This window comes from Chelonia mydas, chromosome 3, assembly GCF_015237465.2.
Source record: "Chelonia mydas isolate rCheMyd1 chromosome 3, rCheMyd1.pri.v2, whole genome shotgun sequence".
NCBI classification, from domain to species: Eukaryota; Metazoa; Chordata; order Testudines; family Cheloniidae; genus Chelonia; species Chelonia mydas.
Genome location: NC_057851.1, coordinates 148,919,908 through 148,944,983, shown reverse-complemented (window position 1 = coordinate 148,944,983; position 25,076 = coordinate 148,919,908). Strand labels below are relative to the sequence as shown.

The following is a 25,076-nucleotide window of genomic DNA, read 5'->3' as shown; positions in this document are numbered from 1 at the left end:
GGGAATTAGAGGTGCAGTGATTAAAATGGAGATAAGTAACTTCTTGCAGAGATGTTGAGAGACTTAACAGATGGAACTTTGACCCCTGGACATCAGTGGCAAAACTCCCATTAACTAGGCATTCAAAATGCCTGCATTCTGATCTTGACTCCCGTGCCTGAAGTCAGAGAGCGAATAGGAGTCAAGTTCAGAATATAGGAGTTACTAATACCCAAGCCTGAGCTTAAGCCACTTGCTCACACTTACCACTTATCTGAATGATTAGAGAGACAGAAGAGATACTGCAGCTTATCAACTATCAACACATCACAGTACATTTCCTTGTGTGACTGCTTCTCAAAAACAGAAGCCAGAAAACAGAGTTTGCAGGCAGTGCACTAATTTTTAGAAAGAAAACGGCTGTATCCGCTTTGTGGTGAGAAACACCTGAAGCTAAGGGAGCTGCTTTAGAAGCAAGAACAAAATGGTCTGCGGGGCTTACAGCTGTGCTTTCAACACTGGAAAATAAATCAGCATTTCAACACAGACCCCAGCAGAATTACATACAATAGCCTGTAAGAGCTGCTAGGGTGTTATTGGCTTGCTGTTATGAATCTGCCTTGGTTGATGTTTCTTAAAGACTGTTGAGAAGGTTATTTATGGTAAGGGGATAAAAAGGTTGATAAGCAAGTTACAAGACTTACAGATTTATAGTACCGTTTTGTTCTGACATCAGAGAAACATCACTCACTTCCTATCATGGGCTTATAGCACTGCCAACTACTTTCTGAGGAAATTCCCATGGACAATATGCTGCTGCTTCCAAAACAGAACAGATGCACGGCCGTTCTAAAAGGGAAATATTTCGCTAGTAGATCACCATACTTTCTTGTATTGTTTCACTTCACATTACTACAATTTTATTTATAGAGCAGCCTGCACAGCTCTGCACAAAGGCAGACATGGCCCCTCCTATAAGGAGCTTGCACTGAGACTCCAGTCCTGCAACTGACTCCAGGCAGCTGCAGAGCTCTTCCCACACAGAATTCGCTTCAGGACCAGGCCCTAAACCAGACAGACACTATAGATCAGCTGATAGGTCACCATCACAAAGTAGGGTGGGCATCTTTGAAGGATCACTGATGAAAGGCTTTGTGAAAGTGCATTCCGAAGATAATTTGAGTGAAGGGGAGGATATACTAAAAGAAAAGGGGTGATATGAAAAGAATATGCAAAGGGGAAGTAGGAGAAGGGTATAGGAGTGGTTTGTAGGAAACCTCAGGAGTTTAAACTGCAGGAGGAACTGAACACAAAGATACTGGTAAGATAAAATTGTGCTGTGCCTCAGAGGGGAGGATGAGAAGCTTGAACTTGATCTAAAGACAAGGGAGTGGTGGTGTGATAGGGAAGATCAGGGAGAGGAAGCTAGTAGCAGTGCTCTGTGTAAACTGGAGATGATAGGGAGCATAGGATGCAGAGTCAAAGGAAATCAGGAGAAGCTATTTTCAATTAGAGTGCCTAGAGGGTACCCACCCCTATATTGCAGGGTAAAGGCCAGACTATCTTCCCTCTACATAAAGATGTAATAAAGACAGCTCACACAAGCAATGTTCTCTCTTCAGAAACCATCTGTATTATATTTATACAATAATATCAATAACACCCCCTATACCGTTAAGGGTTACACCTGTCTCTAGGAGTGTGAACCTGGTACCTATGAAAGTGAGGGGCTAGTCAGATTAGTGCAGATAAGCACTATGCACATTTCTCCTGATCTGGAATTTCACAACTGCTGAAGTCTCAGGCTCCCTCCATACAGTTCTGCCAGTGCAGATCAGTTGTGACCTGCAGTTCCACTATTCTAGTCTAGGACATTCGTGAGCAGTTGTGTGCCAGAGAGAGTCAAAGTGTATGATAGTTTGGGAGAACAATCTTATTTTCACTTGCGATCAAAGACTAGATTTGAAGCCAGGCTCCAAGTGAAAGACTAGTCCGCTGAACTACAATTAGGCTGCATTTTTATTGAGTATGTCTAGTGAAAATATGAGACCGAACCTAGGTTTAACAGGTCATCAGAACCCAGAAACAATGCAATATATTCATGTTGGAAAGTATACATACACATGTGTATACATATAGGCACACACACTGGGGTATCAGAAAAAGAGAGCTTTTGACATTTCATTGCACTTAATTTCTATCATGATGCTGAGAGCATCTAACGCTAAATGTCGCACTTAAATCAGAATGTAAAAGCTTGTAAAAACCTATGGCATTTATATAACTATATTAAATGTATAATTGTTTGACGTGAAACAGCAGAATGTGTTATGCAAATTATCAAACCAACTGCTTCACGCACAGAGCTCCAAACCAAAATATTTTGAAGGCAGCTGGCCAGATATTAAGTGCTTAAAGGGCTTTGGGTATGCCTTATAAATTAAAATGTATTTATCAGGTGAATACATAAAAGGAAGGTTTGTAGCAAGGGAAAGTAATTACAATAATGAGGTAAACATGTGGCAGAGAATACAATAATCATGTCCTCTGCACGGGAAATGGCAGCTTTAGACAATTGGTCCTTGAATGCTGGAGAAAGCACTGTATCCTGGCCACATGTTGGCACAAGCAGCGAGAACAAGTGTGTGGATGCTGTAGCTTACTGCAGAAACAAAGACCCGTCTCAATAGCTGGGCGACTGAATGGGCGGGTGTGAAATCACTCTTCTACACCAGGGTTTGATTTTAAAGCTAGGGGCGTAAGTGTGGGTGAATTTTCAGCTTTATGGGAGCGGGGGGTGGGGGGGGGGGGGGAGAGTTAATTACGAAGGGAACACTTCAGAGGTCCAGAGGAAAGGAATTGGACATAATACAGCTCATAGATGGAAGAGACCTATGACACAGCATGGTTTGTGCTTCACTAGCTCCATCTGCAGGTATTTTCTCTTTAATTATGGATTTTGAAAGAACTGGTAAGAGGACATTGATGTGAGTGGACTTTGGTTACCAGGGAGAAATACTCTCAACCAAGCGGGTCTTGAATAGGGGAATACAAAAGGCATCTGCCCAAACACACAATGCTGAAAAGATAGAAAAGCCTGAACTATTATGACCATCCTAGAAACACGTCTGATGAAAAGAGGAAGGTGAAGAGACACGGTCAGGATAAAATTCATATTTTTAAAAGAAGAATTTCCTTATGTATAATACAACCACTACCGTAGCATTTTATAGAGCTACTTTACATAGGAAATGTTGGACTGCCTCAGACCTATGGTCAATTTAATCCAATATCTTGTCTCTTGACAGTGGCCAGCATCAATGCTTTAGAACAGTGGTGGGCACCTGTGGCCCGCATGTGGCCCATCAGGGTAATCCGATTGCGGGCCGCGAGACATTTTGCTGACGACAATCCGCAGGCATGGCCCTCGCAGCTCCCGGTGGCTGTGGTTTGCCAGGTTCCCGGACGCCGGTTCCTGGGCCACAGGTTGCCCACCACTGCTTTAGAAGAAGGTGCAAGAAACTGCACAGTAGGCAGATGGAGGGTAATCTGCTCCCAACAAGGTCTCTTCCTAATCTCTTAACATTCGGAATTATTTTAAGCCGCAAGTTTCATATTATAGATAAATGAGGTATTAGATTCTTTCCAATACTCTTTTTCAGCATGAATTTTTATAATTCTGGATATTCTTGTTATCCATAGAATGGTCAAATCCCTCTTTAGTCCTCACTAAGTTCTTGGCTCCAACAACATTCTGTGGCAATGAGTTCCACAGTCTAATTATGCACTGAGAGAATTATCTTTTATCAATTTTGAATGTATCATTTTTCAAATTTATCAAATGTCCCAATGTTCTTGTGTTATAACACAAGGAGAACAGAAACTCCTATCTCCCTTTTCTAGAGCATTCACTATTTTGGGGGCTTTTATCATCATGTCCCCTCAAATTTGTCTCTTTTGAAAGACAAATGGAAAATATTTGGATTGCTTGTCTTCATATGAGAGTTTTTCCATGCCTCTAATTATTGTATTTTTCTCAGTGTTTCCAGCCAATTTCATGCTCTGGTTTTCTTGCACTATTCAGTGCAGAAATGCTTGAGTTCCAAAAGTTAAAAAGGATTTGGGGGGGGGGGGGGGAGGGGGTTAAAAATATATTTTCTTTGAAATAAAATGTCATTTTAAGTATAATTTGGAGGCAAAAACACTAGTGTTCTCATTTTTATTGGATAAAACCAGCTTGGTCTCACCTCATCAAGCTTATAAACAAAGTCCTTACAAGTCTAACATTCCTATGCTGAATACAACGACCAGGCCAACTGCAGAAGGAAGAGGTGGAAAAATTTATGTGCAAGGCTCAGGAATCCTTAGAAGTGTTTTAAAAACAAAGAACAAATTCAATGCTTGAGATAACTGTCTGAATTGGTGCTGATGCCATTCAGTCTTCAACAACATCTGAGAAGCTAACTCTTTTACCCCTCACTCAACTCTGTGCAGGAAGCTGTCCAAAGTAGCACGGTCCCTTAGACCTCAGAGCCCCTGCCTGGGGCCTGTGAAGCTTAATAGCCATATTTTTCATTCAGATGAGTCTTGCCATCACCGCTTTGACCTGATTGACAAGAGACAAAAATATATATATATATTTTCTCTTCCAAGATCAACTCAGAGCAAAGAATGAAACTGTCTGCACAGAGCATACATTCGACAGGCAGAAAAAAAAGTATACCAACCCACACAATGGATACTACAATACTAGTCTCCTTTTGATACATAATTCCTGACAGCTGGGAGTTATATGCCTTTACAAGACTACATAATATCTTTCCTGTTTATTTGGTTCCTCCAGTGTCCCCATTATGCCAGCTCAGACAGGAGACAAATCCGCCCATTAGCAGCTGGAGACAGGAAAAGAGAGCTCCCTCAGAAAAGGAAGCTGGCTAGACACACCCAGTTCAGCCCCTCTTCTGGTCAGCTGAGCCAGGAATTTTGCTCTAGTTTTTACTAGTGCTAATGGAGTGCAGTCCTTCTGTTCACTGAGCTCTGGGATAGAGCTCTCCTCAGTGAAGTTCCTTCCCCGTCTCCTCCCTCCCAGTGAGGCCCGGCAATGTTTTAAACCCCTAATTATCTGTAATTTTGAGAAAGACTACCATGAAACCATATGAAATCTAATCTATGCACTTAATATGAAAAGCTATATGCATAAGCCATGCTCTCATTAAAAAAGTATAATTGAAAATTCATTGCATCATTAAAAATAACCACAGAAGGTTAAATCAAAACGATTTGAAGGTTAATTAGAAAAGTTAATCTTTACCTTTCACCCTCCACACAAACTGGATTTGTGCCCCTATTAAAAGTCATTCCATATCTCTGCCACAATAAGTTAATAAGGCTTGTCTCTCCAAAACATGTGATACGAGTTGTAGGAAGATTTGTGTTTCAAAGTTTTGGCCAAAAAGTCTTCACAAAAGTTTTAGAGGACCAATCCCACAGGTTGCGGAATGTCCCAATGACTTCAGTGAAAGTTGAGGCTGCTCAAAACCTCACAGGCTTTGATCTTCCTTTCAAATAATAAAACCACCACCATACTTGGCGTAATGAAGCGGATATAGAACTGCAGGAACTAATAGTAGCACATGTAGCAGCGTGAAAAGTACATGGTTGTTACATGTGGTATTTGGGATGGGTGTATGTGTGAAATATCCATACTGGTTGATTTTTTTGGGGGGCCACACTTCAGGGACCTCAGGACTATTTTGCAAATGGATTCCTGATTCATTGGAGTAAGAAGTTAGAGGAAATTGCTTGGTACCTGCAGGAGGCATCCACACACAGTAGTCTGGGTCATCTTCTGGGTACTGCGAGGAGGAAAGCGCTTGCTGGAGCTGCAAAAAATAAAAGATACAGCATTCCTAGCATAAAGTTCCCAAGTGTTTCAAATAGTCAGTTTTAAGCTGGAAAAAAAAAAAAAAGCTACCGAGAGGTGGAAGCAGTTTCCCTACTTTGAAGGGTCAATGAGGAAACACAACAGGAGTGCAGTGGGCTGGTAACAGAGCCGGTCTGTCAGGGCGTGTCTACATTACCCTCGGCATCGACGGGCAGCGTCAGCTGTCAACTGACCACAGTGAAGACATCGCGATAAGTAGATCTCAGTAAATCGACTTCAGATATGTTATTCATGTAGCTGAAGTTGCATAATTTAGATCAATCCCCACCCGCCCAGCATAGACCAGGCCTCAGAGTATAGATTGAAGGACAACTCCACCCTCCGATATAGCCATGAAATTCCCAATGAAGTCAGTAGGAATTGAGTGTACTAACGAGGGCAGAACTGTTTGTTGCTCTTGACAGCATTACAGATAATACAAAACACAGGATTGTGTCCGGGGTGTATGCAAATCGAGGTTACAATGAAAATGTTAATTTTTGTATTTGCTGACTCTCGAGGGTTTAAATTTGTAAGCTTAATGTTACATTGATGTCAATTTTACAGTGAATGTCCCTGTTTAAAGGAAAAAGGGGAAGGTGAGACTTAAGAGTATTTAAGTGATTTAGGAGCACAAGTCACACTGGGAAAAAAAAAAAAAAAAATCATATTAAGGCCAACAGTTTCAAACTTGAATGCCTGAAGTTAAGCTGTTAAAATAAGAGTGGCCTCGTTTTCCAAGGAGATACATGCTTCCAGCTCCCATTAATTTCAGTGGCATTTGTGACTGCTAAGTGCTCCTCAAAAATCAGGCTATTTTCATCGAGGCCTAAATATGGAGATAGCAAGTTAAAGTCAGGTTGAAAATTTAGGGCCGAAGCAGTAATCTTTTAACTGCTTTCATCTTTTACTTCCACAATTATGTAGTCAAAATCTAACAACTCCATAGTGAAACACTGAAAAACAAACAAACAAAAAAACCCAACCCACCTATATTTAAGTCTTTAAATCTACACAGAGCATACATTGCTTCAATAACTCAGCCAGAGGTTAGGGGTCTATTAGAGGAGTGGTGGGTGAGGGCCTGCAGTGTGCAGGAGGTCAGACTAGATGATCATGATGGTCCCTTCAAGTCTATGAGTCTATATTTACTAAGCATTGAATTTATGTACTGATTATTACATAAAACCTTAATACAGATCTATCAGCATGATCAAAGCAATGTTTCAGTCCGTCAAATCTGTTTAATTTTCTAAAATTAACCTGGATTAGAGACCTCTGGAAGATCTAGCCTCCTGGAAAGTGTCAGCATGTAAAATTCAGCTATTTTTATTCTTGTGCACAAAAAAGTCAAAATCTTTTCAGAAGGAGAAAGACTTTTTCCAGTTTTGCATGACTCAGAAGTGCATAAAAAGATTTTTTCCTCAAACTTTTTAAAAAAAAAATGCTACCTTTGGGCTGAAACCCACTATGGAAAATATCAAGCAAAAGGAGAGTGTGTGCAGAAGATCGCATGTGCAAAAAAAGTGATTTGTAATGAGAATGTGAAGATAACCTAAGGTATTTAATATTATGAGAATACTATAACATTAGAATGCTTGGAGTGAATTAGTGCTGGTTAGAGGTGCTGGGTCTGAAAGCCCTGGAGACTGATACCTTCTAGTTATCCACAGAAGGGGTACAGCACGGATTGTAGCAGTGCAAATGTATTGACACTTCCCTCACTAATATGCTTCAACCTAGCTACGGAGGGACCTCCTCTGAAGGATGTTCCCATTCAGTCCTTGGCCTCTTTGCTGGGATTGCTAACAATGGAATCAATTAACACCAATGGAAGTATTATTTTGGATTAGCGGATCCTGCTAGTGGCTGATGGGCAGTACATCTCTTTGCTACATGATGCAGTGTATTTGCATAGCATTCTATCAATTACAAAACCTACAACCAGAATGTGCTGCGTAGAAATTGCCACACTGGATAAACTTGTAGACCATCTAGTCCAGTACCCAGTCTCCAACAATGGTCAGTACCAGATGGTTTAGAGAAAGGTACAAGCCCCCATGATGCTAAATTATGCAGTAATATGCCCCCAGGAAAAGGTTCTTTCTAACCCCCAGCAGAAGTGGTTATCTTTATGCCCCAAAACATGGAGGGTTCATATCCTTTACAGATTTTTATCCTAGAAACAACTCTGTCCTCCTTGTGAATGCACTGAAGGCCACTTACACCTTGGCTCCCAGTTACAATAAATTCCACAGCACTAACAATGGTCCCTTTCCACAACTCCCAAAAGGATGAAGTTATATTAAAGGCAAGACACGTGGACTACAGAGGTGGCCCCCAGGTTTTTGTCCAACAGTATCAGTTTTCCAGACTAAGACCTTTGCTGCGTAAGCCAGTGTGTGCAACATCCCACGCTAATCCACAAGAAAGCTCTGCAGACACAGGACTGGGCCTTGGAGCATGCCAATTTTTATGGCAAGTTGGAGCACATACAAGCAAATGAGAGATCACATCACTGTGACACAGCACAAAGCGTTAGCAATACAGTTGGAAAGGAAGCTTTGATGAATGGACTGGTTTATTTTGACTGTAGTTTTTACGGAGCTTTGTCAATCCTGAAATGCTAGATCATAGCTTCTCAGCAGGCACACTCCTTGGTGACTTGTAATAGCTCTCTATGCCTGCTGCAGCAGTAGTGTATTAGAAGACTAGTCTCACACACCATGGAAGAGACATCACTGTCACAAAGCTGTACTCCAACCACGTCACCAGCCCGTTTCGCTCAGAGGGAATCTTTTAAATTAGACTGTTGACTTCTTGGGGCAGGGACTGTCTTCCTATGAGCGAGAGAGCTTCAGGTACCATTACTTACCCTGCTTGGGCCATAAACTTTCGTCTTTTTCTTGGGGCTCTCTTCAAATGTCCTGCACGCGCTCTCAGACGCTGGGAAGAAACAAGATCTGTTTTATAGCACACGGTATTGCTCCTACATCACAAACCAGCAGCTCTATCAGAAATAAGTTTACAAAAGGCCCACTTAAAAACAGACTTGTCAAAGGAAATGGTACATTAACCTTGTTGAACCAAAATTCAGTTCTTTTATCTGTTGAACAGGATCCTACTGTTATAAATTTATTGAGATTAAACAAACTACAGTTGTCACTTAAATGTAACGTATTCGATCCTCTATCTGGCACTCCATATATCGACCTGAAAGGGGTTAGGATCTAATAGGTCTTTTCTATGTGCAGTTACTATAATGATAAATTTTAATAGTCAAGCAATCTTCTCCCTGCAGATTACAAGAGGATATAATACTGAAGCTGGAGCATGGAAGTGCCCTGGACTTCGGCCATCAAGGGTCTGTACTCTGGGCCATGAAGACCGAAAGCTACTTTAGGAAACACATGGAACCAACATACGAAAATGCCACTTCTCTGGATACAGGAATATCAGTTAGTGGAAGAGAATAGTGAGGGAGCATGTAAGATGAATAGCCTTGACTCTCCTGCCATTTAACCTAAGTGACTCAAGATCTCAATCTCATCAGACATCAAAATTCACCCCTATAAGAGAAGAGGACAGTCTCCCTGAGGAATCTTAGGCTGCCATAGACTGTCAGGTGGGAGAGCAGAGTAAACGAATTCATACAGATCTCTTCCAAATGTTTTGCATGCCAAGTCAGGCTTTGATCTTGAGGATCAGATGGACTTTTGTAAAATGCACGGTAACATTTGGTCAGCTCAGAGTGCATGCTACTGCCATATGGTACTTGAGATTTGTATTGGCACAGATCTTCACATGCACTTCCCCTCTGACCAACTCTTAAGACAAGACAAGACAAGGAGGAGAAAAAGGGTGCATCATTTTTTATACTTGGTTCTTCCTCACAAGATCCTGCTGTCACGCTACTGCATTAAAATAATGTATTTATATAGTGTCTTTCATCCAAGGAACCCAAAGCGCCTTACAGATTTGGAGGGGCGAGGAGAATTGAAATACAGAGATGAAGTGACTTGCCCAGATGTCACATATTTAGACTGTGGCAGAGTTGAAAATAGCCCTTACACCCCCTGGATTCCTAGTTCCCTGCTTCAGAAACTAGACAATGCGGTTTCCTTTTGCTAATTTGCACAGATAATAGCTCCTTTGAATACATTTTTAAGTCCATAATCTCCTGCACAATTGCTGAGCCTCACATTGCATTGCTCACCTGGAGACTTCTCTTGTGATAGGTCCACCTGATATTCATTATCTGGTGTCTTTAACCGATTGCTGATGGGCCGAGACTGAAAACCAATCTCTGGGGAAAACAGCCAAAAAGTCAACAGAATACACTTATCAGGCATCCTAAAAAGTAGAGCACTAGTATCACTGAAACACAATATACTAGAGTAAACTTAACTGCATTCATTTCAGCACTGACATTCAAATAAAGGGACAATTCTCTCTAAACACCTAAAGGGTTTAAACATAGAAAGACTATTTCAATGCAACATTGGGAAGGGAGTTTAATTAACCCACAGAGCCAGTTTAAACTAACAACTTGGCCATATCGCACATGATACCATACATTAAAGCAAGGAGGTAGAGTTGCAGATATGAGGGAACAAAATAACTTACTGCAATGTTATGGCTGAGTTTTCACATGCACAGAGTTGGTGAATGCAAAAGGGTTTGAATTTGGATATACAGTGTCACAGACACAGACAGTGTCAAGATCCTGCCATTATGACTTTTAAAATATTTTACCTCTTCAGTTTATAAACCTTCAAATGTATTCTTACTCTGAAATCTGTTTTCTTTTTAATTATGTTCCTTTACAACAATGCCATGTACTAGTTTGTTACTGTAAGACACTCAAGTGCTGCACACACTGGTTTATCAATATGGCCCGTCACAATACAGAAAGATTTCTTTTCTTGTCTTTTTTTTTTTTTTTAATCCCAAAACTATGGGAAATTTGCTGTTGTGCAGAGCTTTAATACAAAACCAGGTGAAACTCTTTGGTTCCTGGATCTGTTTGTGCCCTGAATGCTGAACTCATAGGCACAAAGCTGTGAAAAGGAAATCTGCAAAGTGTCACATGAACATCTGTGAAGCCCAAAGCTCTGGAGGTTTGCAACTCTGAAAAATCCAGTAGTTTATACTCACATAACCTAATGCAGGGAAAAGGGAAAAAGCGGTCACTGTTTACCATGGGTGGGTTCCACATTCTTGCTAGGAGAACTGGCAGGAAGACTAATCTCTTGTTCTGCTTCTTCTCCTGCCATTTTCATCTCTGCTTTTTGTGTCCTGATATTTGTTGCTTTGATTTCCTGCTCCTTATCTTCATCCTCCTCTTCTTCCTCCACTTCAGGCCCATCATCTTTCATCTTTAACAAGCTTTCAGGGATAACTGGACGTCTGAGAGGCAACTTCTGTGGCGTAAAAGCAAACTGATGTAGCAGTGTTTAGGTAATCTGATGACGAGTGCTATAAAAAACCCTGAGATATATAGACAGGTTGATACAGAATGGCCACAGACAGACAAGACAGGACAAAGCATGTGTGTTCCACACATAGGAAGAACTAGGAAAGAAGTGCCAAATGGATGACGAGCTATTTTGTCCTAAGGAAAGGTATCAGTGCAGGTGAAAAAGAAGAAGGAAAAAAGAGATACAGTCATTGTCCCCAGAAGAGCAGGTCATAGTTTTTGGATAGTCATATTGAGAATTAAACCAATAATGCATCTGAATTTAACTAAAAGGCCAACAAGAATAGAAAAGAAAGTGAAGGGAAAGTCAACGACCTAAGGAAACGAAAGCAACGAATACCTGAAAACTGGCCTCTTCATCCAACTTACCCCTAGGTTTCCAGTTTTCAGTTTGAATTTTCTTCCCCCTTTCATTGCACCAAAGAGAGGCAGTGTTAGCTTTTTAGGCTTGTTCTCCATTTCCACACCAAGACTCCCAGTCCTAACAAAATTAGATACAAAGAAAAGTGATTAGCAAATGCACAGTCTACAGTAAATACCTAAGCATCAATCTCTTCTATTTAAGAACAGAAACATTTGCGGAACAAAGGTGATGCTATGAAACAAGAACTCAAACCTGTGCTGTGTGATGCTTCTGCAAGACATGTTATTAAGAAACACCACTGTGTGCGCGCATGTGCACACACACAGCAGGTGTTGATCTTACTGCTTTAACTCCACTGTTGCTGCATCTCTCTGCAGCATGCCTTTGACATGGCTATGGGTCAGTGGCACACTGACATGCCAAAGTGACATCTCAGATGTACCACAGGAGGTGGTACCCATTGTATATTTTGCTCTTTCTACATTTTGGCAGCATTTCACTTGCCAGGATAGCACAATTTCATATGGACAATATACAATGATTATTGATGTAGACTCACTGTGGCTTCAACTCCGGCAGCTCTGCAGGTTTAACAATCTTTATTAACCCTTTCAGTCTCTGCTGTTCTTGCTTCAATTCAAAGGACCGCAAGTGAAGCTTCTTCCTCATTACGCTGTCTAAGGAGCAGCCTGATTTTATTTCAGTCATGAACTCATCCAAGGAATCCTGAGAAGCCGGCTGGGATTGGGCTGGGCAAGAGGATTGCAAAATATACAAGGTGGCGGTAGGGGGGGAAGAATAGAAAAAAAGATGAGTCTCATACCCACCAAATTTAACCTTTAAAGATTGCAAAGTGTGTCATGGGGCAATATAAGTACCCAAGACAGATAACTAGCTAATACACCACCCTCTGTGCAAAACTCTCACCATTCAGCTAAATGATGGGCCAAATTTGTCCCTGGGGAAGAATTCAATGGAGTTCTCTAAAGGATGAATTTGATTCAATTCATTTTAGTCTGTGTAAACCCATTTCTGAATTTGTGACTGTTAACTCAAGTAATCACCCCCTTGAAGTCTGTAAGTATTTCCTATCTTACATAAAAAATACTTCATCTGTGACTCCTGTTCAGACAGCCTGACATACTGTTAGAAAACATTGCCAAAGTAACAGTTGGGAAGGCTGATTTATATTTGGGAAAATAAAAGATATGGGGTTTTTCCTCCCAAAGGTGAGAGTCCATCTCTTTGCAGACATTGCTGATTCCTCCCATATATGTAATAACAAAGTTGTTTCTTTTGCATCTCAAATTTTGGTTCATGAGGCTTTAGAGCCTCAGGTTTTTCTTGCTAATCCATGACTTAACAAGGATCAGAAAAGTTCTTTTCTTGGATTTTGACAATGCTACCGAATTTGCAACCTCTGAGTTATGTCAGAGGCAGACAATGAAGAGAACTAATTCTGTGTTGTCAGAATTTCTGAGCCCTTGTTGTTCGGTAAGAACTTCTGCCTTATTTTTACTATTATACGCTATGCTAAAATTCAGGCAAACTTAAATCTTTGTAACTGTATGATTATGTGTGCATGTAGATATGTACGTGTGTGTCTGTACGCAATTATGTAATTTGCAAATTTTTAAATATCTGCCCTAATTATAAGCCAGGCCAAAGTATTTTAACTTTCGGCCCTAATTAACTCAGCCTTAATTATAAATCAGAATTGGTTGAATGTAATTAAAGATGATTTTTTTTTTTGACTTTGTTTAAATTTTTTGTGATGAGTATATTTTTTAAAGTGATTGTAAGGAACTATTAAGCATTTCTTCTAGTTATGCAAACATTTTTAAAAGGCCTCAGTTCATAAACTGGGTATTTCTGATATAGAACAAAATATAGTTTCAAGTTTCACACACACACACACAAGCTGTAGCAGCGTGTAACAGTAATTACTCAAAGATCACTTAGTTAATAGGACGCAAGGAATTATTATTACTTGGCATGCTATGTGCCCTAATGTCCCTTAGGAAGATGATATATCAACGTTAATAAAAACGTATTGTAAGTAGTCCAGCCAAAGTAGCTCTCATTAAGTCTATTTCTCTCATATATAATTAATAACTTTACACTGAGTGTGAATCAGGACAAAAGCTACCCACGAACTGACTGTTTGAACCTTTTAAAATATAGAGATACTGTATATCAACATTCGCCCTTATGTGCATAAGGATGCCTACAAAATAACCTTGAATTAAAGGTGTGTATATACACACACACAGAGCACTTTAACTACTAAACTTACACACATTCTGCACTATATGATGCATTCTTAGAGAGATGTTTAGCATACCACCAGATTAAGTATCTGAACTTTGAAGTAAGCCAGTGAATAGACATGCATGCTCTAGACTCAAAAAGATCCTGACCTGGGAAAAAACCTTGAAGAAGTCAATGGGAATTAGGTGCTCAGCACCTCACAGGATTGGGCCTGAAGTTGGGCACAATGGACCAGCCCAGAAAATTGATACCTACAACCCTGCCCCAATGCAGAAAGGATTAGTTGTTTCTGCCTAAAGTGCTGCCACCATTTCAAAATAGAGACTCCGCAACGTGTAAGTGGATGTGGAAGTTTCAGCATTGGGTGGCAGCTACAGAGGACAGCCGTGTCCCAGGTAAATACAGCTTTGGACAAACCAGTCTGTCCTCTGATGAGCAAATGCACAGCAGGATCTATTACCTCAGCATCACAAAGGGAATCTCTACCCCCCTGCTGCTTGAGGGACCAGATTTCCCAAGCTCAGGCTATGGAATGCAGTTCACAGTCTCTCTTAGGAGGTGATATCTGCAATCGCACAGAAAATTGCTGGGGAGATGAAAATTAGTCATCACTAGGAGCAGGATTAATCATGGATATTGTATTTTATGTTATATGGACAAAAGCTCTAAGGCCATTTACTTCACTATCAGCTTGTCCGTGAAGAACATCATCATCGCTAACAAAAAATAAAAGTGAAAATCTCTGTGTATTTGATTTTCATTCAGCTGCACTGAAGTATGAGAGAGAGTTATCAAGCTTCCCCATCAGTAGGTAATTCAAAATGAGTTTAGGAAGCAATTTGTAAACCTCTATTGATGTCGCTCTGACAACCACTTAATTTCTACAAGTGCTGGGTAAGAGGCACAGTAATTCAGCCTGTCACTCACTCGTCCATCTTTCTGGAGTGCTGCCCTTAGAGGCCAGACATGTAATGACTTAGAGAAAGCCAAACCTTGATAAGGTTTCACAACCTTGTGCGCTGTAATAGTATTGACAGACTACCAATACAATGATAAAAATCACCTATCATTAGTGTAAGTGCTCTCAGAAGCTGTAGGCCAGCACCTATGGTTAATGTGAGCTACCAATTTAAATTGCAAAGAAAAAAGACACGCAGCCAACACAAGGATTAAAATAGACTGGCCAGTGATCTAAGACTAGTTATAGTCTATCCTGGCCCAATGTCAGGAAAGCATTGTTAAACTGAGGTACCAAAGTAGCCCCAGTACTGTTTCAAAGTAAGGTCTGATACCTCGCAGTCTGACAGGTCTAGCAATAAATGCTGGCATTCCCAGTGTTCCAGGGCTATAAAGGATTCATGTCCACCTCAGTGAGTCATGACACGCTGGAATTAACAGTACTAAATGCTTTCAGATAGATTTTCCAAGCAATGGTCCTGGACAAATGACCAGAAACAAAATTGTTGATCCAAACTGGCACTGGTATTGGGTTGGCTTACCAAAATGAAATAGCGGATCATGCAGACATAAAAGTATAGCTACCATAAGTTGAAATATATTACCACCTGGAAGACTCTACAATTCTCAGAGAAATCTTACTCACACAAGGAAGACCCATCCTTTGTTTATGCAAACTATTTCTGGTAGAAAATGTATAAACAAACACCTAAGTACATTTCCCCCAGATAACACCTGGCCACATTACACATAGCCTACAAGTACATTTTCTCTCAACTTTTTCTAGTGGACTTTTTATGTGCCCAATATTTGTTTTGTTTAAAGAGAGAGTCAATTTGAATTTTTTTTAAATTCAGCTTACAATTTAAAGGCTGTTCACTAGAGATATATTTTTTTTAAATTCCCTTTTGATAAAAGAGGGGAGGAGAGTTTGCATTTCCTTGCTGCATTATCAGGGTCTTTTGAGTGGGTCCAAGAGCAATGCCACAAAATGTCCTTGGGAATGCACCTGCCTGCTGCCTCTTCACCTTCAGTTGTTGCTAGCAATAAATACTTGCTTGCAGAGCCTGTGGAAGAGTATAATTTTCTCCCTCCCAACTACATCTCATGAGAGTGAAGCAACTAACCATTAGAAAGCAGCGTAACAGACTACTCAATAAGTGCCGTCAAATGCACAAAGTAAATCCGAAAAAAAGACAAAAATATGCTTTCCCCTCTGATCTTTCATTCTAGTAACCATAGCAGTTACTAAAACAAAAGGAGGTATAAAATTTGCAGATGGAAGTAGGATTTTTGAGTGACAGCATCCTTTTAACTACCTCTATGAAATGCAAGAGCACATTATTGGCAGACAAATTTAATGTGTTTACATACACCTATATTCAGAGGTCATTCCACAAGGAACCCTGAAGACAGAACCTTTTGTTTCCAAATATGTTTGCAGGGGATGAGGGGATTGGTTAAAGTTCTCTAGGATCCCCTAACCTATTCCTCACAGAGTCTCAAAAGCTTTGCCTTATAGTTCTCTTCAAGGAAGGTTAGGCCTGACTCGAGTTGTGGAATATGACCATCTCACCTGACAGTAGCTTTCCCCTACACTACACAGACCCAGCCCAGAAGAGGCTCCCCACCCACCCCAGAAGAGCAAGGCTGGAACCCAAACTCTGACCTCACGTGGCAACAAGTTGCAAATTCACCAGACGGACACAGGGTCCTAAACTTCAAGTACTTTCACTGTGCACTTTTCAGTTTTTCTTTGCTTTAAACTTTTACATCTGCAGTGACAAAGATGACCTGAATAGAGACCATCTGCAATTGGAGAAGCCTTTGGTCTTTTGTTTCCTGCAAAAGGATTTGGAGGTTGTGGAAGAATTCTCTTCAAATAGGGTTGGTTTCACAAACATGTTTAACACTGATGAGCACTAGTTTACCTTGTTAAACTCATCTAGTTAGTACACCATCCTCCCCTTACCTGAGATGTTATGTACTGTTAAGATACCCTGCATTTGTTATTAATGAGTAACTACACCTATATTATCTACTGTCTGATCCTGTGTACTGGATTAGGTACTCTCTTTGGGACTGGTGTGAAACAACAGTGAGCAAAATGACCTGTAAGTATGCCTGCTTCTAGACTCCACTCCTCCATTTTCATTTAGCAACTATATGTAAGACATATATACAGACTCTGCCCTCTCCTCCACAGCGCTCCCTAAAGCTCTTCAATCAGGGATACTTGGTGCCTTACCTTTCCCTGAAACCTTCAGCTTCTCTGTTATCTCAGAAAGTTCTTTTTCAGCTGCATTTAACTTTGCAACCTACGAAGAGCCACACAATTAAAAAACATTTTTATTTTAAAGATGTTTTTAAAATAAGTTATTCTGAAAACCAATATTCTACACATTATCCTGTCTTTACACTGCTGATCTTTGGCCAGGAGGTTTACTGGCTCAAAGGACTGACTCTGCTCCTAAACCATTTCTCATCTCATTTTCCTCCTGAAGCATCAAGACGTGCACATCCCTGGGTAACCATGTAATATTGTCATCACCCTTGTCCTTCCTTCTCACCCTCCTTGTCTGAGTATGACCCTAACTTGTCAAGCCAGGTTCAATCCAATTTGTATGGTCTTTGAAGCAGGGACCAGATCATCTTGTTTTGGGAGGTACCACGTGCACTTTCGACACTTGGAAATTATTTTGTGATGGCCTGAAACTGTTTGTGTCTTTGTTCTGATACTCAATTCACCCACCTCTCTGCCCTGTCCTGTCAAGCAGAAGAAAAACTGCACAGGCAAGCACAATAGACTACATTTCCCTAGAATAGAGTGTGCACTACTTTCTGGTAACTCATTAAGCTGAGTTTATTATTATTTTCACAGCTCTGATCAATGAAGTTGCAAATTCCTCTTGCCTCCCCTAGTTTGTGTGTGAGAATTTAGGGCTCATGCCAGATGACTGACTGGCCCGGGGACTGAAGTACTCTATCCACAGAGCAGGCACAGCAGAGACAGCAGCAGAGCAAACTTCCGCAGTATTGCCTTCCCTACACGCCTCAACCTTAAGCAGGCGCTGTTCTATGATGAGAAAGCTTGTTCTCCATGCACAATCAGTCCTCCTCCTTTCTGCTGAGGCTGCTAGTAGAAGTTAAGTTGTACCAAAAGTGGTGGCAGTTTCTGTGTTCACTCAGTTAGACTGGGACCACCAGATAAGTGCCCACATGCTACTGAAGTGCTGGTAGCAGCAGCTTTCTGGCACTTCCATCTTGTGCTGGAGTCAAAAGGTTCCATGCATACGCCAACATCAATCTTCAACCCTCCAAGTCTCTTGCTCTATGGACACGGAGCCCTACTGACTCCACTCCAGGCTGATCAATTGGTAATTACAGGCCTGAGATGGTATCAAAGCACTGTCTAACACAGAGCAATTTAAAATCCCTTTGATCTTTCTTTCCAGCAACAGTGTATGCAAGACTGAAGCTAACAATGCCCTGTCTGGCTAATAACCTGATGTTCTTCTTACCAGTGAATCAAAAGTCTCCGGCTTCTCTTCTATTTTCCCAGCTTTTTTCATTCTGTTCAGTCGTTTCTTTTCAACAACCCCAGTTCGGTCAAGGAAGGTGTCATCATCACTGTCATAAAAATCCTCCTCTTCCCAGTTCTTTGCTTTCCTTTTCCGGGATACTGAGGGGGGGGGGAGGGGGGGGGAGGGAAAAGGCAAGAAGCAAAAAAGTTAAAAGCTCTTGAAAAAGAGAACAGTTTGAAGCTAGTCATCTACATCATTGATTTAAGCCTACCTAGTCTAGTTAGTACCACATAATTGACGAGATATGTAACACACATTGGAGAATGCAAGATTGTTTAAATCAACTCTAGGCATATGCAGCAGGCTCAAGCTTTCTCGGCAACTAGACGCCGCCCCTCAGAGAGCATCTTCTAAATAGCTACCAAAGAACGTGACCAGTTACCGACCTGCCTCTTGCCGCAGCACACCTCTAGCATCCAGTATTCGGCAAGCTTCCAGCGCGCACTGTATCATTGCTTCCTTTTTCTTTCCTGAATGGATAGCCTCTGCCACCAGCTGCTTCCCTGATGCATCATCCACAGGCAACCTATTCAATTCAGAGTTACAGAACATCGCTGAGACACTACTAGGCTCCTATGTTCTTTATGTTGGACATCACTATTTCCATCCCACGCTATTCTCTTTTTCAGTAAATATTTTCATGTTACAATTTTTTACAACATTAGTCAAACCAGTTAGTTTCCAAAAAACTTTCAGGCAAATCTTTAACTAGCCTGAGGAACAGGACTTCCTATATCCAATCCCAGGCCATAGCAAAACAGCACAGACAAGCCAAAGGAACTAATTTAGGCCCCAAAGTACTTTTAAACACTCATGTCCTGTAAATTACCAATGCTAGAAATTAACATTATGCCATACTGGAGCAGAGATTCTCAAAATGGTATAAGCCATTCCAAGCTATTCTATTTGGTCATAAGCTATCAGTCCTTAAATGTCACATCATTCCAATTACAATCTTGCTTTCCCCTCACCAACACCAACATGAGATGTTAGTGGCCTCTCTGAAGAGCCTTTGAAGCTAGAAACCACTGTTTTATACCATCTGAAAGAAAGGAATCAGATTTCAAGTACTATAAAGCATGAATTTCTATCTCCATTAGTTTGTGAGATACTGCTAGCTAAATTCTTCCTCGCATAATATTTCAAATTGTTGTGTTTCTCACAGCAGGGACAACTGAAAGAGTTGTCACAATTTGATGTTCCTGGGGGATGGAAAATACGTAAGCAAGAAAGACTTAGGGAAAGAGTACAGACACTAAACTAGGTAATGATCCATCCATCATCCTTCTATTTCAATTTCAATGCTTAAGCCTAATTTCACTTTGGTCTCAGCTGCAGATGTACCAATCAAACAAATGACTCTCTCCGTTTCTGCTTGTGAAACTGAAAGGAAAGCCTCTAATTTCAGAAAGTCAATGCATAGTATACCTACTTAACCCTGCAGAGCCAGGTATTGTGTCCATGGTCATCATATTCATACTCTAGTTCTTCTCCTGTACAGGAAATAAAGAAAAAAGTTGATGCAGCTGCCCACATTGTAAAAACCAGCAACCATTACTTGTGGTAGGGGACGATAGCGAGGATTAAAGGAAAATAACCCCTTTTGTGCTTGATACTCCCCTGCTTATACATCAACAGATTGGACTTGCTCTTAGCCACCACAACATCCTGGGCAGTTTGTTACCCACTGTGACCTTAAGTTCTTTTCTGAGTCATGACTTTCCCAAACACAGTCCCTCACATCCTAAGAACGACCCATATTCTTGGTTCATCGTTTGTGATCTTACATTTTCTTATATTAAAACATATGCTGTTAAAGGGAGCCAAGCTTACAATGAGATCCAGATCCCCCTTAGAAGCAAGCTGTCATTATTTAACACTCCACCAATATTCGAGTCATCTGCATACTTTACCAGCAATGATTTTAAATTGACGTCAAGTTGTCACTGCCTTCTGTTTTTGCTGCTCTATAATACTTTCCTATAAAGCCTCATATCACAACCACCATCCCCTAATCAGATGGGTCTGAACTATGAGGCCTTTGGATCCCTTAAACATTACTTTTGAGAGTTGGTTGTAGAAGGGGTGTCACTCAAGAATGATTCAAGGTGCTTACACAATTCCCAGCCTGGGAGCCAGGAACAAAGTTTGAACTCAGAATATAAGAACAGCCATACTGGGTCAGAACAAAGGTCCATCTAGCCCAGTAGCCTGTCTTCCAACAGTGGCCAGTGCCAGGTGCTTCAGAGGAAATGAACAGAACAGGTAATCATCAAGTGATCCATCCCCTGTCGCTCACTCCCAGCTCCTGGCAAACAGAAGCTAGGAACACCATCCTTACCCATCCCGGCTAATAGCCATTCATGGACCTATCCTCCATTAACTTATCTAGTTCTTATTAGAACCTTGTTATAGTCTTGGCCTGTGCGTTGTGTGAAGAAATACTTAGTGGTGCATGTGGTGATGCCATAATCGGGAAATGCTCTGCTGACAAAGGACAGACACAATACACATACCTTCCCTGTCAAAGAAACCCTGCAGTGCCTTCCTAGGGTCCTTCAAATAAAAGGCTTCTTGCTCCTCCTGAAACTCTATGGCAATAGGATTTTCTTCAACTTCATCTTCCTCGGCATCTTCCCCTGGAGGAAAGCATGCACAGAAGTGCAGATGAAATAGGAAAGGAGGTTGGGAAGAGATGCAAGTAAAATTCAGCATTCATCAGTGTGAAAAATATGAGCCGCAATTCAGAAAAACCCCTGTATAACAAGTTTTGCTTAACCTTACTAGCAAAAGGCAGGTGAATCTGTGAGGGTAACTTATCAAAAGAATATAAAAGTTAAGTATATAATAGTAGTTTACCATTTTAAAGACATACTTAAAGTATTGGAACTTTAGCTATTTAAAATTATGGTCCACTTTGTCAGCTCTCATATGCTGACTTGAGAGGGTCGGTTTTCTTGAGAATTAAACCACAAAAATTAGAAAACCCAACCTTACTGCCAAACACACACACACACGCAAAGAATTCAGTTAGGGCTAACTCCACTGTGTAGTGGTCTCCAGCAATTGTATACATTACATTTGCTGCAATAATATACACAACATAGCAGAAGTTAAGGACAGAGCATAAACTTCAATTCTTAGTTTCTTGCCTTTTTGGTTTGAAGTCAGAACCTTAAAGTTGTGTTTTTTGTTTGGGCATAGATCTCCTTCTGTCTCTTCCACACAAACTTACTTACACAAACAATCCTTTTTATAAAAAGGAAATTATTTTTGTCTTCAAAAAGCTCTCATAATAATACACCACTGCAGCTGGAATTCAATGCTTAGTTTTCATCTCTCTAGTTTTTGCTCAAAAGACTTTAGCTCTTATTTTAGCAACTTTATTCAGGGGTACAATATCTCTTACCCATTCCCCATGAGCAACTCATATCATTACTCTGACTGCTCTCATTTCTTTTCTCTTCCTTTTCTTCTTGTTCATCTTCATCTGAGTCCTCGCCTAACATTGTCTTCTCTAGCTTTGCCTGTTGCTGCTTGTGCAGAGCCTTCAGCTGAGTCACAGTTAGTTCGGACTCAGACTCCTGATCCTCCTCAGGTCCCTGCAGCACAAGACACAGACAATATCTTTAAAGAGTGCATCTGGAAAAGATACCATTTTGTAACAGAAAAGCAAATTATTCTAGGATACTGTAAATCTCTCTTTACATTTTTTTTTAATAAAAAGTTCAGTTTACCTATTGTACTCCACAACCCTAAATCCCCTGCTACCGGACACAGTAGATTTAATTTCCTGTCTACAGACGAGCAGCATTACAGATGCAGCGTTCGATTCAAGATGTAGCTGCATTTTAATGGTAGGACAGGTGACCCCTATATATCCTTTAATTCACAAGGGTGTGTTTAAGTATGAGTAACTAATGCTTATGAAGCCCTTTGAGGGCCTCAAAAGAGCCTGTTATCACTACTTTTAATAAAAATTTTCCTGGACTGTTAGGCATTAGTGTTTTAACTCCTAGAAATATCATACAGCTAAACTAGAAAATGAAACTGATTGCTTTAGTTCCTTTTTCTTTTAACACAAAAAACCCCCCAACAAAAACAGATTTTAACTCTTAAATTTGATTTTTTAATTTAGATTAGTTTCATAAAGTCTGCATTTGCCAAAGCAGCACATGCAAGCTTTTCTTCAAAAATGCAACTTTCCAAGATATGCATCCAATTCTTTCACTACATATCTTGCTGCAAGAACTAAACATACAATGAAGACAACAAAGGCACTCCTCATGCAATCTACACTACAGGACCATATAGCTAACTTGTCACTTTGGAGAAAATAATAAAACAACAACAAAAATGTTCCATCTAGTTTGATGCTCCGTTTCTGAGCAGTGACTGGTACATTATATTTCAGAAGGTGATTCTTTTTTCCAGTTAATGATCAACCAAGCCAATTAGAGAGCATTTTTACAGGTGGTGAATCAAATTCCTTCCCATTTCCCACAAGTCTAACCTATTTTCTTAAGTTGCTGAATAAGGAAGTTAAGCTACATGCAATAGTGTCCTTAAAAGGATGCTGTCAGTTTGAAAGCTGGTCAATTTCAGGGTTGCCAATTCTTGCAACTTTATTATAGCTTTTACAAGGGGTAAACACTGAGATGGCAAAATCTGCAGACAATACAAAACTACTCAAGATAGTTAAGTCCCAAACAGACTGTGAAGAGCTGTGAAGAGCTCACAAAACTGGGTGACTCGGCAACAAAATGGTAGATGAAACTGAAAGGTGATAAATGAAAAGTAACGTACATTGGAAAACAATCCCAATTATACATATAAAATGATGGGGTCAAACGTAGTTGTTACCACTCAAGAAAGAGATCTTGGATAGTTCTCTGAAAGCATCCAGTCAATGCGCAACAGCAGTCCAAAAAGTGAACAGAATGTTGGGAATCATTAAGAAAGGGATAGATAAGACAGAAAATATTATATTGCCTCTATATAAATCCCTGGTACGCCCACATCTTGAATACTGCATGCAGATGTGGTCATCCCATCTCAAAAAAGGATATATTAGAATTAGAAAAGATTCAGAAAAGGGCAACAAAAATAATTAGAGGCATGGCCCAGCTACTACATGAGGAGCTACTAATAAGCTTAGGACTTTTCAGCTTGGAAAAGAGACGACTAATGGGGATATGATAGAGGTCTATAAAATCATGACTTGGGTGGAGACAGTAATTAAGGAAGTGTTATTTACTCCTTCTCATAACACAAGAACAGTAGTTCTCAAACTTGTGTTCTCGTGACCCCTTTCACATAGCAAGCTTCTGAATGTGACCCCCCTTAAATATATAAAAAAGCATTTTTAATTTATAACACCATTATAAATGCTGGATGCAAAGCGGGGTTTGGGGTGGAGGCTGACAGCTCACGAATCCCAGTTTGAGAACCCCTGCACAAGAACTAGAGGTCACCAAATGAAATTAATTGGCAGCAGATTTAAACAAACAAAAAGAAGTATTTCTTCACACAATGCATAGCCAACCTGTGAATTCTTTGCCAGAGGATGTTGTGAAGGCCAAGACTATAATGAGGTTCCAATAAGAACTAGATAAGTTCATGGAGGATAGGTTCATCAATGATTATTATCCAGGATGGGCAGGGATGGTGTCCCTAGCCTCTGTTGCCAGAAGCTAGGAATGGGCGACAGGGGATGGATCACTTGATGATTACCTTTTCCGTTCATTCCCTCTAGCCACTGTTGGAAGAAAGGGTACTGGGCTAGATGGACCTTTGGTCTGACCCCGTAAGGCCGTTCTTATGTTTTTACAATGTCTAGTGCATTCTTAATGCTCCAGTTCCTGGAATCACGTGAACGTGAGAGACTCAACTTTTTTAAAAAGTGAGTTTCTTGCCTTCATGGTTGCAAAGCCAAGCCTGAAAATGTGACCCAAGAGCACACTAAATGCTGAGAAGCCAGAAGACTAAGAAAGAGACTCTGAAATATTTTTTCAAGAGTCATGAATTTTAACTCATGATTTCTGAACACATGGGTTTGACATAACTGCATAACTGCATAACATAGCTGTAACTGCAAAGAGTGAGAGTCAGACTCTGTGTACACTCAGGGCAGCATGTAGAGCACAGGAACCATATGAATGAGTACCCACTACAGTGAAAGGCAGGTTCCATCCATACTTGTCCGATGTTGTGTAGCTACAAGGGTGGCAGTAGGATGCTACAGAGCTAACAATAGCAGTGTAGACCCGAAGGGCATGGTTTGGGTGGGTAGAGCCCTGCAGGCCACATACCTAGGTTCAGGTACATATGGAACTTTGCTCTATTCCCTAAAGCAGTGCTGCTGTTAATTAATCCCGGTGCTAACTGGGCACGCAGTCTGTACTCTGCGCATCACTGCAAGTGCAGCCCCACTTTCAGAGGCATTTTTGGTGTTGCCTGGGGACAGTTTTGGGGGCTTACAGCTCACAGACAACTTTCCCCCCCCCCCGTACCATAGAT

The 25,076-nt window shown here is 40.7% G+C and overlaps 1 protein-coding gene across 1 annotated transcript in view; it reads right to left on the bottom strand.

Annotated features, from left to right (window-relative positions):
* Positions 1-1,980: 1,980 nt before the first annotated feature.
* Positions 1,981-25,076, bottom strand: part of LOC102942567 (solute carrier family 4 member 1 adaptor protein) — a 23,765-nt gene continuing 669 nt past the window's right edge. Inside the window, exons 2-14 of the mRNA XM_037895556.2 lie at positions 21,967-22,159; positions 21,074-21,196; positions 19,990-20,050; positions 18,944-19,083; positions 18,495-18,655; positions 17,222-17,291; positions 12,305-12,494; positions 11,751-11,862; positions 11,103-11,325; positions 10,119-10,208; positions 8,778-8,848; positions 5,789-5,861; positions 1,981-4,585 (exon numbers count right to left, since the gene is read on the bottom strand). Of these exons, the coding sequence (XP_037751484.1) occupies positions 4,536-4,585; positions 5,789-5,861; positions 8,778-8,848; positions 10,119-10,208; positions 11,103-11,325; positions 11,751-11,862; positions 12,305-12,494; positions 17,222-17,291; positions 18,495-18,655; positions 18,944-19,083; positions 19,990-20,050; positions 21,074-21,196; positions 21,967-22,159 (1,557 nt within the window). The 3' untranslated portion in view covers positions 1,981-4,535. The remainder of the gene's footprint in view (positions 4,586-5,788; positions 5,862-8,777; positions 8,849-10,118; positions 10,209-11,102; positions 11,326-11,750; positions 11,863-12,304; positions 12,495-17,221; positions 17,292-18,494; positions 18,656-18,943; positions 19,084-19,989; positions 20,051-21,073; positions 21,197-21,966; positions 22,160-25,076) is intronic.